Source organism: Hippocampus zosterae, chromosome 8 (genome assembly GCF_025434085.1).
Source record: "Hippocampus zosterae strain Florida chromosome 8, ASM2543408v3, whole genome shotgun sequence".
NCBI lineage: Eukaryota > Metazoa > Chordata > Actinopteri > Syngnathiformes > Syngnathidae > Hippocampus > Hippocampus zosterae.
The window spans coordinates 17,678,283-17,694,270 of record NC_067458.1 but is presented as its reverse complement, the minus strand read 5'-3'; the positions used below and the strand labels follow the sequence as shown (position 1 = coordinate 17,694,270).

The 15,988-nt window shown below is 43.1% G+C and overlaps 2 protein-coding genes across 3 annotated transcripts; both read left to right on the top strand.

Annotated features, from left to right (window-relative positions):
* Positions 1-87: 87 nt before the first annotated feature.
* Positions 88-6,256, top strand: amh (anti-Mullerian hormone). Of its 2 annotated transcripts, none has more exons than XM_052074792.1 (8): positions 88-649; positions 735-847; positions 1,857-2,147; positions 2,397-2,572; positions 2,656-2,761; positions 3,098-3,188; positions 3,272-3,681; positions 4,394-6,256. In XM_052074792.1, exons 2-8 carry the CDS (start codon positions 736-738, stop codon positions 4,792-4,794), a joined length of 1,587 nt encoding a protein of 528 aa, XP_051930752.1. In that variant the 5' UTR covers positions 88-649; position 735; the 3' UTR covers positions 4,795-6,256. The 2 variants fall into 2 exon arrangements, with proteins under 2 accessions (XP_051930752.1, XP_051930751.1); XM_052074791.1 differs by having other exon boundaries at positions 707-847.
* Positions 6,257-7,091: 835 nt separating this feature from the next.
* oaz1a (ornithine decarboxylase antizyme 1a) lies at positions 7,092-12,852 on the top strand. The gene is given in 6 exon segments (XM_052074890.1): positions 7,092-7,302; positions 10,614-10,680; positions 10,682-10,768; positions 11,819-11,994; positions 12,182-12,267; positions 12,354-12,852. Coding segments are annotated over 6 exon segments (669 nt in total). The 5' UTR covers positions 7,092-7,183; the 3' UTR covers positions 12,488-12,852.
* Positions 12,853-15,988: the final 3,136 nt, after the last annotated feature.

The window sequence follows — 15,988 nt, the reverse complement described above, 5'->3', positions numbered from 1 at the left end:
AAAATGGCATGCCACGGTCTGTCTATGCTAGCCCATGAAAGGCCATACGACGGTATATCATGTCGTCAACACAAATATGAAGGGTAGCCCAGTAAGGTGAGAACCTTTTTGATGATGTCCAAGAATGAGCTTTGGCTGGATGTGTTTGAAGAATCGACCTTGACTGTCTGCATAACTGCACTGCAGCTGTGCGAGAGCCAACATCTCCAAGGAAACAATCTCGTTCTTCGTTGTTGACATTTTTTGGAAGCAAGCGCAATTTCAAACCACCTCAAAGCCACACGTGTGCAATTATATGTCCTAACCATCCCCTACAACACAATATTCGGATGAATATTGCATTGGTATTAATGACGCAAACTCATTCACTGGTTTACAGCCGTGAAAGGGCGCAGCCATTTGGAGATTTTACCGCCCTCTGCTGGCGACTGGAATTGACATCAAGTGCAAACGTCGCGGCTCACCTGTTTTGTGGATTCATTCACGTGACATTCGCAATGCCAGCCGAAACTTTGACAAAAAAAAATGTTAGGCCATTTGATATGCGTCATTCCTTGACTATCCTTTTTATATGACCCCCGCCCCCAGCCTCACTGGATTCCAAGTGCATCAAGGACACGGGATCTTCCTATTTTGGCGAGGCCAGAAGGTTTGTGAGAAAGAACACCCACCCTGTCGATGCCTTACCTCTTAATAACGCTTGCAGACGGCAGAGTGTTCTTTGTGCATGACAGCATGTCGCTGTGCGTCTTCCACCGTGGTCTGATGATGCTCTGCTGGATGGGCTGCTGCTGCTGCGTCGTCCTGCCCGACTCTCCTGGGTTGCAGCCGGGAGCCACCGTGACAGGTCAGACTCATGGGAGACTTTATTAGGTACAACCGCACTATCTTCATTGGCTAGGGAAAGTCTGCACACCCCTGTTAAGGTTTTTGTGATATAAAAAAATGAGACACTCAAGAGTGTGGACATGGGCCACGTGATTGTCCATCATTGTACTGTATTGCAGACGGCATTGCATATCAAATGGATATTATTCATAATCATGCTGTCAATATTATTGTTTGTAGTCATTTGAGTACAATGTATTTTTAATTCAATTTAAATGTTAATTCTTAAATTATGTATTTTTGTTATCAAATATCGAAATGTAATTGCCCAGAGTCAAGATTTTTTTGACTTTTGTTTTGTTCAAATATTCAAACTTTACTAAATATATTACAAATATATAACATTTTATGTATTTAATATTTGTCATATAAACTGTACAGTTGTACAATTTTTAGTGGAAATTTATTTAATTAAACTCAAATATACAGTATATGTTGATGCTTTTCATTTTACTTTTTTGAATATTACTTAATAGGTGTATTATGATATTTTTTCCCGCCCACCATTTCTCTATTTCTGAAATCAAATAAAACCTCAAAGAAAACCAAAATCAGTTAGTCCGTATATGACGGTTTTCATATTTTTCCATGAATCTAGTGTGGCTTAACTCTTTCATGCACCCTGTAACCTGATAACATAATAAACTCTCCACTGTAGTAACCGCTGTCCCTGAAAGGGTTAAACTGGCCCTTCATCTGGAAGAAGGTTCTTCACTCAGGTGCATGCAAAGTTGGAGGGAGGGGGGGGGGTATCATTCCACCCCACCCTGTTGATACAACATTTTCAATGGGCAGCAAAAAGTAAAAATCTTTGTTCCAGTCCACAATTGTTTTTCAATGAGCATCAGCCCAGGCAGCAACGGTGCTACTACTATTCTACTCTCCACATCTGTGATGCTTTGTCATCAAATTCCATTCCAGTTGCCTTGAAAGGGTTTCTTCTTTTGGTGCGCTGTTTGTATTTATAGCCACGAAGAGGCCGGCATCCACCAAAGAGGCAGGAGAAAGGAGCCTCACACTGGTGCCGACACGCTCCACGGTGGCCTCCCTTGTGCCTCCGAAGAGCTCAGCGTGCTTCCTGGAAGATGTGCTGGCCGCCATGCGAGAGGCTCTTGAGGACGACGGCCAGCTGACGCCAGGCGGCGCCACCTTATTCGGAATGTGCGCGGCTTCCGGGAGTCTGGCGGTCTTGATGGGTCTGGCGAAGGATGCAAAGAGGAAGCTTGGCGGTACAGTGGAGCTCCTGCATCCCACTGAAGGTAATGATGTCACAACAAGCTGAAGCCAACATAAAATCTTTCTTATCTTCTCCACTGAAATGAAGAGAGGGGCAAGTCCATTTGGGGAATTTTGCGATTTTTATTGCTGCAATAAATTCTGGGGCCATTTGGTGATTATTATGACACTTCCTCATGACGGCAACTGGGTCTGAACTGTTTTAATTAGCATTTCAATGATCTTCACTGTAATACAAGTGTAAAAATAAGTGTACCGTTTACTCTCCTCAGTGATTTTAGTGGAGGAGGAGGATGATCGGGAAGCACTGATTCTCGACTTTCACATTCCACAATCCCCTTTGCTCCAACACAAGTTTGTTCTGCTCTTGGCTTTGGAAAGTCCCTTCAGTGGAGACGACTCGGACCAGATCACCTTCACCAGTCAGTCTCTGCTACCCAACACACAGGTAGACTCCGTCGCAATTGGGTCAATTCACTGTGATATGTCCACCATGTTTCATTTGTTTGTTTGTTTTTTTTTTTTGTGGAGGTTGTGTGCATGTCAGAAGGAACGCAATATGTTCTACTGACAGGACAAACATCCATGGAATACCAAAGATGGATGCTCTCTATTGACTCCAAATCCCCTAATATGAGTATGTATTTTCTTTCTTCATTATTTTGTTGGTACATTCATATTGTTTGGTCCGAATTGGAATGAAAGTCAATCTGTTTGGTTCCACGTAATTCATAAGTTTCATTCAATGTCATTCCATGTGATTCCCATTTTTTTTCATTTAGTATTCTAGCATTCAAAAGCAATTTCATCAGAAATAGCATTTTTCACTTTGAGATACAATAGAAATGTTTTAAGTTAAGAGTGTGATCATGGAACAAAGGAAACTTGTGAGTCAAGTTATGAGTGTAATTTTAAATATCATAAATAAAAATGCTAATGTGTGCACATGCTCATCCAAATGTATTTGTCATAGAGAAAAGGATGAAAGAACTCCTTACGGATGGAAATACAAGAAGAAGCAACGTGACTCCAGTTCTTCTTTTCTCTCTTGAAGAGGATATCAGGTTTGTCCTGCGTCTTGTTTTTCCCCTTTCAACGCAAACCCACATTTTTTGAATTCTGAAGTGTCAATTCCATTTCTCAATAGTACCAAAGTTTCCGGCTTATCACAGCCAAGCTCCTTCTTGTGTGAGCTGCGCCGCTTCCTGAGTGATTCCCTTCCTCACAAGAGTCCGCACGCTCCTCCGCTGAGGCGGGAGTCTCTGCAGGCTCCGCCCCCCATCAGCCTGGATCTCTCCTCCAGTGAGTCGGTGTTGGCGGAACTCATCAACTCGTCAGCCCCGACCGTCTTCTCCTTCACGGGCTCCACGTATCACGTCCACCGGGGAGAGCTGGCCATGCCTCCCGGCCTGCTGGACGAGCTCAGGCACGGTTTGGAGCAAACCCTTTTGCAGATCAGGGAGGTTTTACGAGACAAGGATAACGGCCACAGGAGCATCAAGAGGCTCCAGAGGCTCTGGGAGCTCTGCGACTTTCCCATGGTGGACCCGGCAAAAGGTAATGTGCACAAAAAGTATTCCTGTAGGTCCCTTGATTCTAGGATGATAAGGAATGGGCACCATATGGGTACTATTTCGTCGGATATGGTTTAAATGGGAATAATCTCTATGAATATGCGATCAACACCATGCATCTAGCATGTACCCAATTATAAATCAATGTTACATAAATTGATTGTCTCAGCCCTTAGACTTTTTTTCGACACAAACGACCTTCCGAGAGGAATTGTGGGCCATTTCATGTTCTGCAATGAAGAAAAAAAAAAAGACTACGCGTTATGAATGTGGAACAGTCGGGTGTGGGAAGAACGTGACAAATTTGTTCATCAAAATGAATAATGCTGCTTTTGCTTACATTGTGAGTGTTCAGTGTCACAGGTGACCTCACTTTGGGGAAAACGTAACCAAACAAAATTCTCATGCGCGCCATGTGTTTTCCTTAAATTTAACCAAAGTAAATAAATGTTAGTTAGCTTCTCTGTGGTTGTTTTACCAGCATTATTGTAGCAAGGACTGCGCGTTGCGCTTGATTTAGATTAATGTTCCAACATGGTTACATTCATTGCAATTAATTAAGCACGTTCTCTATTTAGTTGATAACTAATTGCCAAGTTTTAAGGTAGCATAATATTGTCATTGCAACATTTTTCCCTGAAACGAAGTTTCAGAAAGACACAGTTGAGACTGGTGGCTTTTTCCGCCCCCTTAAGGTGAAAGCCAGTACTGCGCGTTCCTCCTGTTGAAGGCCATGAAGACGGTGCGTCGCGAGATGTTGCCGCAACTGCGGGCCACCCGTGCGGAACCCAGACCCACGGCCAGGGAAGCCACGTGCCGCCTGAGGAGCCTCACAGTCTCCCTGGAGCGTTTCGTGGTGGGTCCCAACACGGCCAACATCAACAACTGCCACGGCCAGTGCGCTTTCCCGCTGGAGAAGACCGTAAACCACGCCGTGTTGCTCAACGCGCACATTGAGAGCGGCAACGTCCACGAGCGGTCGCCGTGCTGCGTGCCTTTCGCTTACGAGTCCCTGGAGGTGGTGGACTTGAACGAACATGGCACGCTTTTCTTCACGCACCCGGATATGGTCGCAAAGGAGTGTGGTTGTCGCTAATGCTAAAGCTAATAGACACGTACTGGTGTGCACTTGACTTAGTGACCACAAACAACGTTCTCTGAGCGGATTCTTTTATTGACACTTATTTATTCACAAATTTGACACTCTGGCACATATAGGAAGACGTAGTAGCTGTCCAACCAATATATATCTAATATGCTGTTTGTTTCTATAAAAATAAAACGAAAACCACACCAAAAAAAAATTTGCGTTTCAGATCAAAATACGGTGATAAGTGATTTTTGTTGGCACAGCAAGGATATTGAAATATAAGTAGTGTCACAAAAATCATGACACTTCCTTTTTTCCCTGTTTTGTTTAATGCACTATATCCAACTCAAGGCCCGAGGGCCAGATCTGGCCCGCCACATCATTTTACGTGGCCCGTAAAAGCAAACCGAGCATGTCAACTTCCATGATGCTTGTTCCATGATGCTTGCTAAAATCTGAACCAAAATTTCAAATTGTCATATATAAGCCACAATAAGAGTCATTATTCTTAACTCCTGATTTTAAAACTAGTTATCCATCAATTTGTTGTGCACTGTATGTAATATGTGGAGGTGATTAAACATTTATAGGGTTTCCAAAAATTCATAACGGTACTCCAAGGGAAACGGTAACTACAATGTGGCCTGCGACAAAAATGAGTTTGACACTTGTGGTCTAAGGTTTTGTTTGGCCAAATGTGAGGCCGTCGACATGTGACAACTTCCACTCGACAGCTAGCACATCATTCATTTGTCCGAATGTCCCTTGAAATGAAATAGAAAAAAGGAAGCGCAAATTGACTTTTGGGACACCCAGTATATTCATTACTGTATTGTGTATAAGTATAACACGTTTGAATTCACGCGTAGTCTTAAGATGCTACAGTATTGTTTCACTGGGACGAGATGTCCTATTTTGCTTGTAATTATACAAAGGTATAATCTCCATTTGTAGTCGCTAAAATGGAAGGCTTGCATCTAGCTATTAACTACAAAGTACACTGTGCCTTTTTTAACCTTTCTAATCCAAAAGCATCAGTCCCGTCATTGTTTCGCGGTTTTAGGTTTCAGGGCCGTTTTACTGCCTATGGGCTTTTTCCGTTTCCTTATTGCTCCGAGTTCTTCAGATCCCCACCACGATGTGAACTTGTCCCACAAGGAGATCTGGGCAAGGAAGACGCATAGAAACGATGTAAATTCAATTCCTAGTTCTATGATTGTCATATCAATTCCGTTTGAGCTGACGGCATGTTCTTCTGGAATACTTTGGCCAAATACTACCACTCTCTGGGCGGTTTAATCTGGCATGTGTTAGTAAGTAGACAATAAATACCTGAGTTATTGAACCATCTTGAATACTTCCAATGAAAGAATTTATCCCCGTCTCTTCGACAAATATGTCAACGGCATCTATGGGACACAATGTTCAAGAAAAATATGTAAAGTGGAGATAAAGTCTGTACACCCTTGACCTGTTTAAATGTCTTGTTTTCTGTGATAAAATGCAACTATTTGCAGACTATGGTTTATACTGTAAAACGTGTCTACAAAATGTCAGGAAAAGCCTACTAGAACATTTGAACATTATTTGGGGTTATGCAAAGGCAGCTCAAATGGTGAAAACCAGCCTTGCACAACCACATCAGAGCATTTTAAAATTATTTATCATGATTTTTTTTTAACTCACTGTGAAATTGATGGACCCCTGCCCCCACAAGCAGCACGATCAGCGCCAACGCCAAGCAGCGATTCATGGTGACTCCCTTCCATGGATTTGAAACCTCGTTCAGATTTTGCATGGACAAAATCCTGTCATAAGACACTGAACAAGACGCCATTCAGATTAAATTAGTTTAAAAGCAGCATGTGATCTCAAACAGTGGAGTCAAGTCTTACTTATTTTTGCTTGCTTGTGAACTTTTAGCCTAACCTGCAAATGAGAACACTTCATATAATTTGTGTACTGCTTTGAGCACACGTCTCTTAAAATAGGCCACTGTATTAGTTTCAGTTATATTGTCTTAAAATCACGAGAGAGGAACATACCTTGTGTAAAAAAGCCTTCAGTTGTGAGTCCACGGTAAGTACACTTGTTGCCGGTGACGACTGTTCTTCACAGGGAGGGGAGAGGTGGCGGAACACACCCTGCGTGTTCGCACTTTGATTGACAGGCACAGATGAGAATGGTTTCCAAGTCGGACAAATCTTGTACATTGACACTGTTTGGCCTGTAGGTGGAGCCATTATTCACCAGTAATTAGTGTTTAGTCACACGACATCGGACGCCCCCCCACTCCGTCGAGCTCAGCAGCATCAGCCTGTTGGCCGCCTGTCAAAGCCGCCAGAGCAGAGGTGGGAGGACGAGCGAGCGGCACGCGAGTGTGGACGCAGTCCGGATGGTTAAATCGAACCTACAAACGATTTTGAATAGTCACTGCTTCGCTAGAGAAAAAGAGAGACATTTATCCAAGATGCCCGTCATCGAACAGACCAGTAATAAACAGGAAAGTGAAAGGTATGTTGTTGTGTTTGTGTGTTGTCAAAGTTAAGCTAACGGGGCCTGGCTAAAAGACTCCGTCTATTTCCTAGAGCGGTCCATCTATTTACCTGTTTGTTGCTTACTCCTGTTTCTTCAGCATTTATGTGACGTTTATGCCAAACAACAACTAAACCGATTTGAAGCATAAGCTTATAGCGAATAATCTTGCTTCAACGCGAACATTAAATGTACTTACGTACATGTACGTAACCTCAGGCGATCGTAAATAACTAGTCGGCGATAGCTACTGTACGTCAAAAATGCTAAAGCTATATTGTAAAGGTTGACATAGTTAAGTTGTAAACGGTTTAAATAAACCTGACCAAGCTTTAAAGTTTCAATGTCTTATTGGAATACAATTTCCAAATGTGTTGACGTCAATGTCATGGCAAGTGCAAACAGCGTTAGCTTGTAGCTACGGCCTCGGTGTGATTACGTCACAATACGGTTGTTTGGCCTTCACCGACGCCAGTAATACAGTATTTTCGTTTTATTTTTACATTGTTGCGACCGACTAAATTATTTACTATTTTTTTGTCGCTATATATCATCTCTACATTCACGTCTGCTTGCTTTTTCTGTACTGCACAGTATTTTTCCGTCTGCCGTGATCCTGGGGAGCCGATTAGCACACATTAAATCGCCGCGAGGGGTTAACTTCTTGTTTTTTTTCAGCAGGGAATCGATATAACAGCTAGGGTTTCAAGTGTTTGTTGTTTTCATTGTGTTTTGCACTCGATGTCAGGTGTTTTTGTCTTTTTTTTTATTATTCACCTGGGGTGGGGGTGGTAGGGAAGCAGATTACCCAGGTGTTTAGACGTTAGTCGCGTCGTGTCTTGACAGGCATCGGCCGATGCGAATGGATGTTGTTTTTCTGGTTTCACGTTGTTGTGAAAGACTTTGGAAATTTCCACTGCACTGCGACTGCTCGGGGGAGGAGGGAGGAGAAGGAGTGGTGTGTGTGTGTGTGTGTGGTGTGGGGGGGTGATTTAGTGATGTCATATTACACATAGAGGCCTTTTCTTCTGGTGCACCCTGGTGGTTTTGTAAACCCCCCATATTTCGTTCAGTGACTCAAACAGAGTTGTGTATCATGTTTTCAAATGCTAGCTATCATAATAAGCGTGATGCAAAAGGTAGTATTCAATTGTGTCAGCTTGTCTAAGTTTGTTGAATAAATATAAATGAGACATGGATAGCACGTCAAGTGGAGCCTCTCGTCCAACCAGTTCTGTTCAAGCATGCTGACAAGCCTCCATTTTGTTTCTGTCGTTCAGAAATCATATGCCTTTGGAGCTGCAATAATGAATTGGATAGGCTGAAGGTCTTGATCACAAGAGAAGTTTTGCAGCGAAATACACTGCAATTTTTCGACATTGACAACACAGAAATACAAAATGAAAACACACCCAAGGAGCATGTTACAGATGCACACACTGAACTCACCGTGTGCCCAACTGGAGCTGGCGTCAAAAGCCCCTCATGTCACTCACTAGGCCACACTCCTTGAGGGCACATGTTCCTCCACAGTTCCTTGTGCGCATGGATTTTAGTTTCATAGATTCATAAAACCGGTTGAATATTACATTCTCTTTTATGACAGTTTCTTGGGTTTTTTTAATAGATATTTTACAATATTCTGTTTAGCTTTCTTGAAAACATGTCACAAAAACTAGTTGTGAGTCTCCCACTGATCGCCTAATTGGAGTCTCGGACGTACGGCGTAAAGGCAGCCCGATAACATTCTTAACTGTTCTACAAATGCAAGTATCTATTGCAGCAACTAATTCTCATTTGTTTTTCACGCCTCAGCTCCACATATAGCGCGCTGGTGTCATTTACGTAAGCGGAAACGATCCGCAGCGAAGCTGCCGTTCATCAGTTGGTGTGCCAGCACTTAACAGCACGCACTCATCAAGCAACACTCTTCCTGCATCTGTCGTGCTAGTGTTGCGTGGCACAGCCCAGGCAGGAATATGGTTGCTTTTTGTCCTCTACAGCCGTAAAGCTCAGTGGCCTAATGTGTGTGCATGTGTTTTGGGGGGGGTGGGGGGCGACGACGGGTTGTTAGCAGTTAGGTGATAAAGTCTGCAATGCCAAGGCACACAAGTATGTTTAAAGAAGGGCTCAAAGTAAAATGTACGTTGTTTTTGGTCCAGGTACATGGTGTACTTTTAGTCACCTTTACTCTGCTGCCACACAATTGTTTTTGGTTTGTAAATTCACTTTTTAAAAAAATGTGCATTATATATTCATGCTAATGTGACATCTGCTAATAAAATCAATATAAAATGACTTCAGAAATGTACATTCAATATTAACCTATATTTTAAAAAGAGATGATATATTTCTATAAATTAAATACGTCATTTAAACATATTTTTTTAACATAGGTACAAAGCACAATTTAATAAATACAATCCAAATAAAACAACAAAAAATGACTTAGTTAATTTTAAAAAAAAGTATACATGTGCTAATATACTGTAAGTCTATAATTATACTGAAGTAAATGATACTGATGAGTATCAGTTTAGTTTTATTTTTTAACTTGTATTCACCAGAAGCAGTCTAGTGTTTGTTCTTTCTTTATTTTTGTAGTTTGCATCCCGGTGTCCGTATTTCCAAAATCCATCTCATATTTTCTTTCTCTTATTTGTCTTTTAGCTCCTTTTTTTGTCTACGTAATGCCCCCTAGGGTTCAGACTTTGTGTTACAGGCCACATTGTTTAGTTGGAAGTTCCTTTTGTATTTTCAAACAGTATTTAAAAGAAAATACATTTTCATCCCGAGTGCAAGTCAAGGATTGAAATGGAAGTGCTTGAACTCATACTTTGTGAAAAGTGTTATTGGTGCATCTCGACTTCCGTTTCTTATCAACTTCTAAAACGTACTTTGAAAAATCTACACTTTTAAATAGACAACATAAAATGATGGATTGGATTGTGCGTGACTGCTTGTCGTTGTGTCCGGGGAGTTCATTTTTATGATGACTATGCCAAAATGAGACGTTTGATGTTGGTCACAAGATCCCCAATGCACTAAAAAACAAGCCCGCTCCTTCCTTCCTGCCTGTTCAAAGTTCCTCATCACGCTCGCGCAGTGTCCCTTACATGGTCACTTATTAAAGTTTTTGTGTTTTTTTTGCCACAGATGAGTTGCTAGGCATTAAAATGTCTGCCAAGTTCTATAAAGAAGGTGGCATGTGTTGTTAGGCAACAAAACCATTCGAGAACCTCCCCACCGGCTATGGCTTTGTGCTCACGCGTGCTGGTGTTTTTCCACAGTATCTCCAGTCCCAGGAGTTGCTCCTGCTGTTGCAGTAACCCGTGTCCGGGGCCTCTGTGGTGCTCCTGATGCCCCTCACCCACCCCTGAAGATCCCAGGTGGGCGAGGGAATGACCAGCGGGATCGCAATCTTTCAGCTAAGCTATTCTATTCCGTAAGTGCTTTTTGGGTTTTTTGGGACTCTGTCTTAGCTGTGGAAGCTGCAATATTTTACTCCATAATCTCAATTTTGCTGCAGCGCCCTATTTTATTACTGCCCTCAATCTCATTTTGCATAAAACGCACTAATGTTAGCTTACCAGGTTGATGTGTCTTAGCTCCGGATGCTGCAATATTGTAGTGCCATTCTCCACATGTCTGCGGCGACCTTTTTATGGTTTGGTGCCCTTAGTCTCCTCCTGAAATACTGTAATGTTATTTTACGCTGTTCTTCTGCCTTAGGGAGAGACCAGGAATGGGCAACGTCAATGCTGGAGGGCACCAATATTTTTCAAAAATGCTACTGGGGGGCCCACATAGGGCAATCCCCTTCCTAATCATACATGACAAAAAATGTCATTTTACATATGGACAAAATACATGCATAAGCGCAAAATATACAGTATGCTCTCATTTTATCTCTGTTTGATCATGCAAAATAAAAGATCTCCTATCTTAAGCCAACAACAAAGGTTTTCAAGCAAACTAACAAAAAAAAAGATATACTGTTTTTTTTTTCTTCTCGGTGTAAAGGTCTCTCTTGCATACAATTTTACATTCAAGGATGGCACAAAACTGTTGAACAAGAAAAATAACATTAAATACAAGCATTTAAGTCATTTTTTTCCCCAAAAAAATCTACTCGCTCAAAATGTTTATATTATTCCGGTACTATGTTTGTCCTGCATATCATTCCAAATACACAGAAAATGATTAGTCCTACTCACGTTGTAGTATAGGGCACTCCCAGTGTAAATGCAACTAATACTTGTCTGCCATCTAGTGGTGATTGGTGATATTACATCCTGAAGCTAGTCGACAGTTGTTTTTAAGTTATATTGTAAGATGTAAATATATATTTTTTTTTTAACGCTTGGGCCTGGAAAAAACGTTTAAGCTTTGGTTTCATTCAATACAGTATCGTTAGAAAGCCCTTTTTTTATTGTATCTTTGCAGCTTGATGTCATGTGTCCACAATTTGTCGTGGTCTTTTCCTTCCCATCAGGATGCTCAGTTACTGGTTCTTGAGGAGCCCAGCCCGGCCAACAGCCGAGTGCGCTTCTTGCTCTTTGAGCCGCGCTTCCCAGACGGCAAGAAATGCGTTTGGAGGGCGGCGCTCAAAGCGGGCAACCTCTACATTGAAATCCCCCCCGGAGCTTTGCCCGATGGCAGCAAAGACAGGTCAGTTGGAGAAAGGGGCCCGCGGGGGAGGAACAAAAAAGCTCAAGGTGCAATCATACAACTTGGGGCCAACAATCAAGATATAAATTACAAGAAAACATTTCATCCTGACAATTAATTGTCCTTTAATGTTTGCTTTGCTTTTAGTAGATTTCATCACGATGCGTTTTAACATTTGTGACCGCAGTTTTGCTCTCGTGCTGGAGTTTGCCGAGGAGCAGCTGCAGGGCGATCACGTCTTCATCTGTTTCCACAAGAGCCGCGACGATCGAGGTGAGGTTCGAACGTGTCTGCTTTTTACCGGGTTAGTTGGAGCCGGACTCGTACTCGTGAGCTCACGTATTGTTTTCTCGTTTCAGCATCCCTGCTGCGCACATTCAGTTTCCTGGGCTTTGAGATTGTGAGACCGGGCCATCCCCTCGTCCCCGCCCGCCCCGACGCTTTCTTCATGGCTTACAGCATCGAGCGAGACTCCTCCTCCGACGACGACTAAAACGAGCGGTCGCACGCCAGCCTTTCTCATCCACTTGAACCTATCGTAATCAAATAAGACATATAGATCTCTTTTAGTCACCTGTGTAACGGCATTTGACTTTCTTTGACGTCTAGTGACGACTTCCTCTTCACCCCATCATCATCGCCGCCATCGTCATCTGCACAGGCTGATATTTATGATTAAATTTCAATTCAATCGTACGCCTCCAGGTAGATTTGTTTTCATAGTAATTGCGAGTTGATTCTCCTGTTGATATGGATTGTATTGTTTTCTATGTGTGCATGATTTTCAATTGATGCTTTGATTCACGTGATAGAAATCTGCATGATGAAACTGAACCAATTAAAAGTGCTCACCTCATACTCACTCTCGTCTCTTTTTCCGGACGTACGCAGCCGCCATATCCAACGGACTTCCGTTCCCATGGCAGGGAACATACGGTAACCTGGATTGGCATGGAATTCGACAGTTAAAGGCACAATTAAAATAGACCTTTATTTGAAATACACCACAAGTCTGTAAGTAACTGAGCAAAAATGTTTCAAAACAATTTGTCTAAAATTGCCACCGCTTGTAGATGCATCCTGTTTGGGGCGACGGAAACACCTGCAGGTAGTCTGTCAGATGACACGATATGCCACACCAACGTAATGCTACTGTTACATCATTCTCGCTTTGAATCATAATCTCGACCGTGGTGCTCGAGTGCACTCATGAGTTTACCCGCAATGACTCATCAATACACACACACACGCAGGGTTATGTAATAGTCAAGCATCAGGCAGGCAACCTTTATTTATTTTTTAACACGAAGAGTTTGATTTCATAAACTAGAGTTTGTGGTTTACAGCTCTTAAAAATCTCGTTTTGATTAATTTATTTCAAGAGATTCATATGGTCTGGCACAGTGATTCGTACATTCTGGTCTTTGTTTATTTATTTTTTAAATCACGAAAAGGTTTAGTTTCCACAGAGGTGTGTAGACGTTTTGATACCTACTGCATGTTGCTGGAAAAGATTTAATTTCAAAATGCAGTCATGTACATTCTACAAGAACACATTGAATGGAACCACTTTTTAACTGGAGGAGCAGCCATAATTTCTTAAGTGTCACAATTCTTAAATTAAACGAGAAACTGAACTGTTTAACATTTGTACTGATCGGAAAATAATGACCCGTACCAATTTGTGTGCTTTTATTGTGTTTTCAGGATATAAATGAAGTAAGAAAAGCATAAACATCATCAAAGACATTTGATGTCCAAAAAAGTGTTAAAATATTTCCAGTACAATCAAATTAGGTCTGCACGTTGCTACAAACATCAGAAAGACTTCAGGCTTTAATTCAGTTTAGTGAATTTGGGGATTTTAAATGGATCATGCCGAATGTATATTCATTCATTCATTCATCTTCCGAGCCGCTTGATCCTCACTAGGGTCGCGGAGGGTGCTGGAGCCTATCCCAGCTGTCTTCGGGCAGTAGGCGGGGGACACCCTGAATCGGTTGCCAGCCAATCGAAGGGCACACATAGACGAACAACCATTCGCACTCACACTCACACCTAGGGACAATTTAGAGTGTTCAATCAGCCTGTCATGCATATTTTTGGAATGTGGGAGGAAACCGGAGCACCCGGAGAAAACCCACGCAGGCCCGGGGAGAACATGCAAACTCCACACAGGGAGGCCGGAGCTGGAATCGAACCCGGTACCTCTGCACTGTGAAGCCGGAGTGCTAACCACTGGACTACCGGGCCGCCCGCCGAATGTATATATTTTGTTTCATTTATGCCCTGCCAAAAAGCAGCCATATATTTATTTTTTTTAAATCTGCTTTAGTTTGTCTGAAATATTTATTTAAATGTTTCAAATAAATTACAAGAGCCCAAAGCAATTTTCTTTTTCAAATTATATTTATTTATTTTAATCCGTACTCAAATGTACCCCGCATAGTGTGCTCGCCCTGCTCATTACATTAAAAAAAAAAAGAAATCCCTCGTTAGCAGCAAGAGGCTTACATCCACAAACAAAATGTGGCTGTTTCGAAATCCTCGTGTCTCGCCCCCCCCTTGTCGTCGAGAACTCCTTGAGGCCCACCTACGCAGACAATGACGTGACGATGACAGCCGTGCATCATTAGCGTAGGAGACCCTTCACTCCAGCCCTTCACATGCTAAAACGGGCGCAAGAAAACACAGGCCACAGCTCAACATTTAAATGATGAAAGTGGGTGGTGGAATCTTATTTACATGAAACACTGACCGTTTAGGAGCAGACTTACTCTAAAAATGACCAACGTATATGTCCATGCTGAGAGATGATGTCACTGAGCCAAAATGGCAAGAAAAGTTGCGATCATTCATCGAATCAACTGTACGGGGGAGAATATCAGAGCAAATATACGTGCAGCTTAAACACTGTCTTACTTCACGCAACATTCAAAATATAAAAACATGTTCGTGCGAATGTTTGCCTCTCGGCATTCGCATATTTAGTTCCCAATTGATGACCAAAAAAAAAAGTGTGATATTATCTTTTCAAATATCGTGAGCTGAAAACTAGTCGCTCCGTTTTCACTCAATAGTGCGTTTGTTGGAACGCTTGTCTCTCAGCTTTTCCCGCAGTTTAAGTGACAGGTGAGGCGCACAACAACACTGCTGCTCAAATAATTCCGGTTTATTATTCTTTTATCTGACACACGAATGCTACGGAGGACCCCGTGGATGTGTAGATATCTATATATAGATACAGGTGGAGTCAGTTAGTGGCAGAAGGGGATGTGTTTCTTTATGGCCGTGCGGAGGCGCTGTCTCAGCTTGTCTTGTCTGTGTGAAGACGACGGAGGCGAGTCAGTCTGCGCTTCTTTGGTCTGGCAGACCTCTGTCCTGGGGGCCTCCTCGTCTTTGTTCACCCATCGCATCCCCGCTTGGCAGAGCAGCTCCTCCTCATTGGCCATCTGGGGGCTCTGGCTCAAGGTGACGAAGCCGTACGAGGTGGTCACCTTAGCCAGGTGAGGCAAGGAGAGCGCCGCCTTACTGGCCGGGTCCAAGCAGTGCTGAGCCTCCGCAGGGTACCGGGGGTAGGACGCCTCCCTTTGCAGGCGGTTTCTCTGGTGCCGCAACGGAACCGAGTCGCTACGCTCGGCCTTGCGCCACGACAGCTCCAGTAGGGATCCCGACGAGGACGAGGACGCGGAAGACTCGGTCCGCTCGATCCCGGAACTCTGCGAGCCTTCCCAGCCTTCCTTGGGTTCCGCGTAGCTCTCCTGCGCACCGAGGCCGTTCTGCACCATCAGGCTGGGGATGGTGAACTGTGGGATGCTGTCGGGGGTCAGGATGTTGGCGAAGATGTTCTCGCGGCTGGATGCCAGAGAGCAACCGAAGGATCGACTGTTGCTAGTTGCCCAAAGGATTGCACGCGCCCCTGCGCTGCTATGCCTGCGCCCCACCGCGTAGTCATTGGCCTTAACTCCGCTGACTATGGCCTCGATGCTAAACG

What these genes read in the sequence shown, in the direction of transcription:
- amh (XM_052074792.1), top strand. Translation starts at nt 736, where the DNA reads ATGTCGCTGTGCGTCTTCCACCGTGGTCTGATGATGCTCTGCTGGATG. An exon ending in GCTCCTGCATCCCACTGAAG is followed by an intron (nt 2,148 to 2,396) that starts GTAATGATGTCA and finishes TACTCTCCTCAG; the next exon opens with TGATTTTAGTGGAGGAGGAG. An exon ending in CATGGTGGACCCGGCAAAAG is followed by an intron (nt 3,682 to 4,393) that starts GTAATGTGCACA and finishes CGCCCCCTTAAG; the next exon opens with GTGAAAGCCAGTACTGCGCG.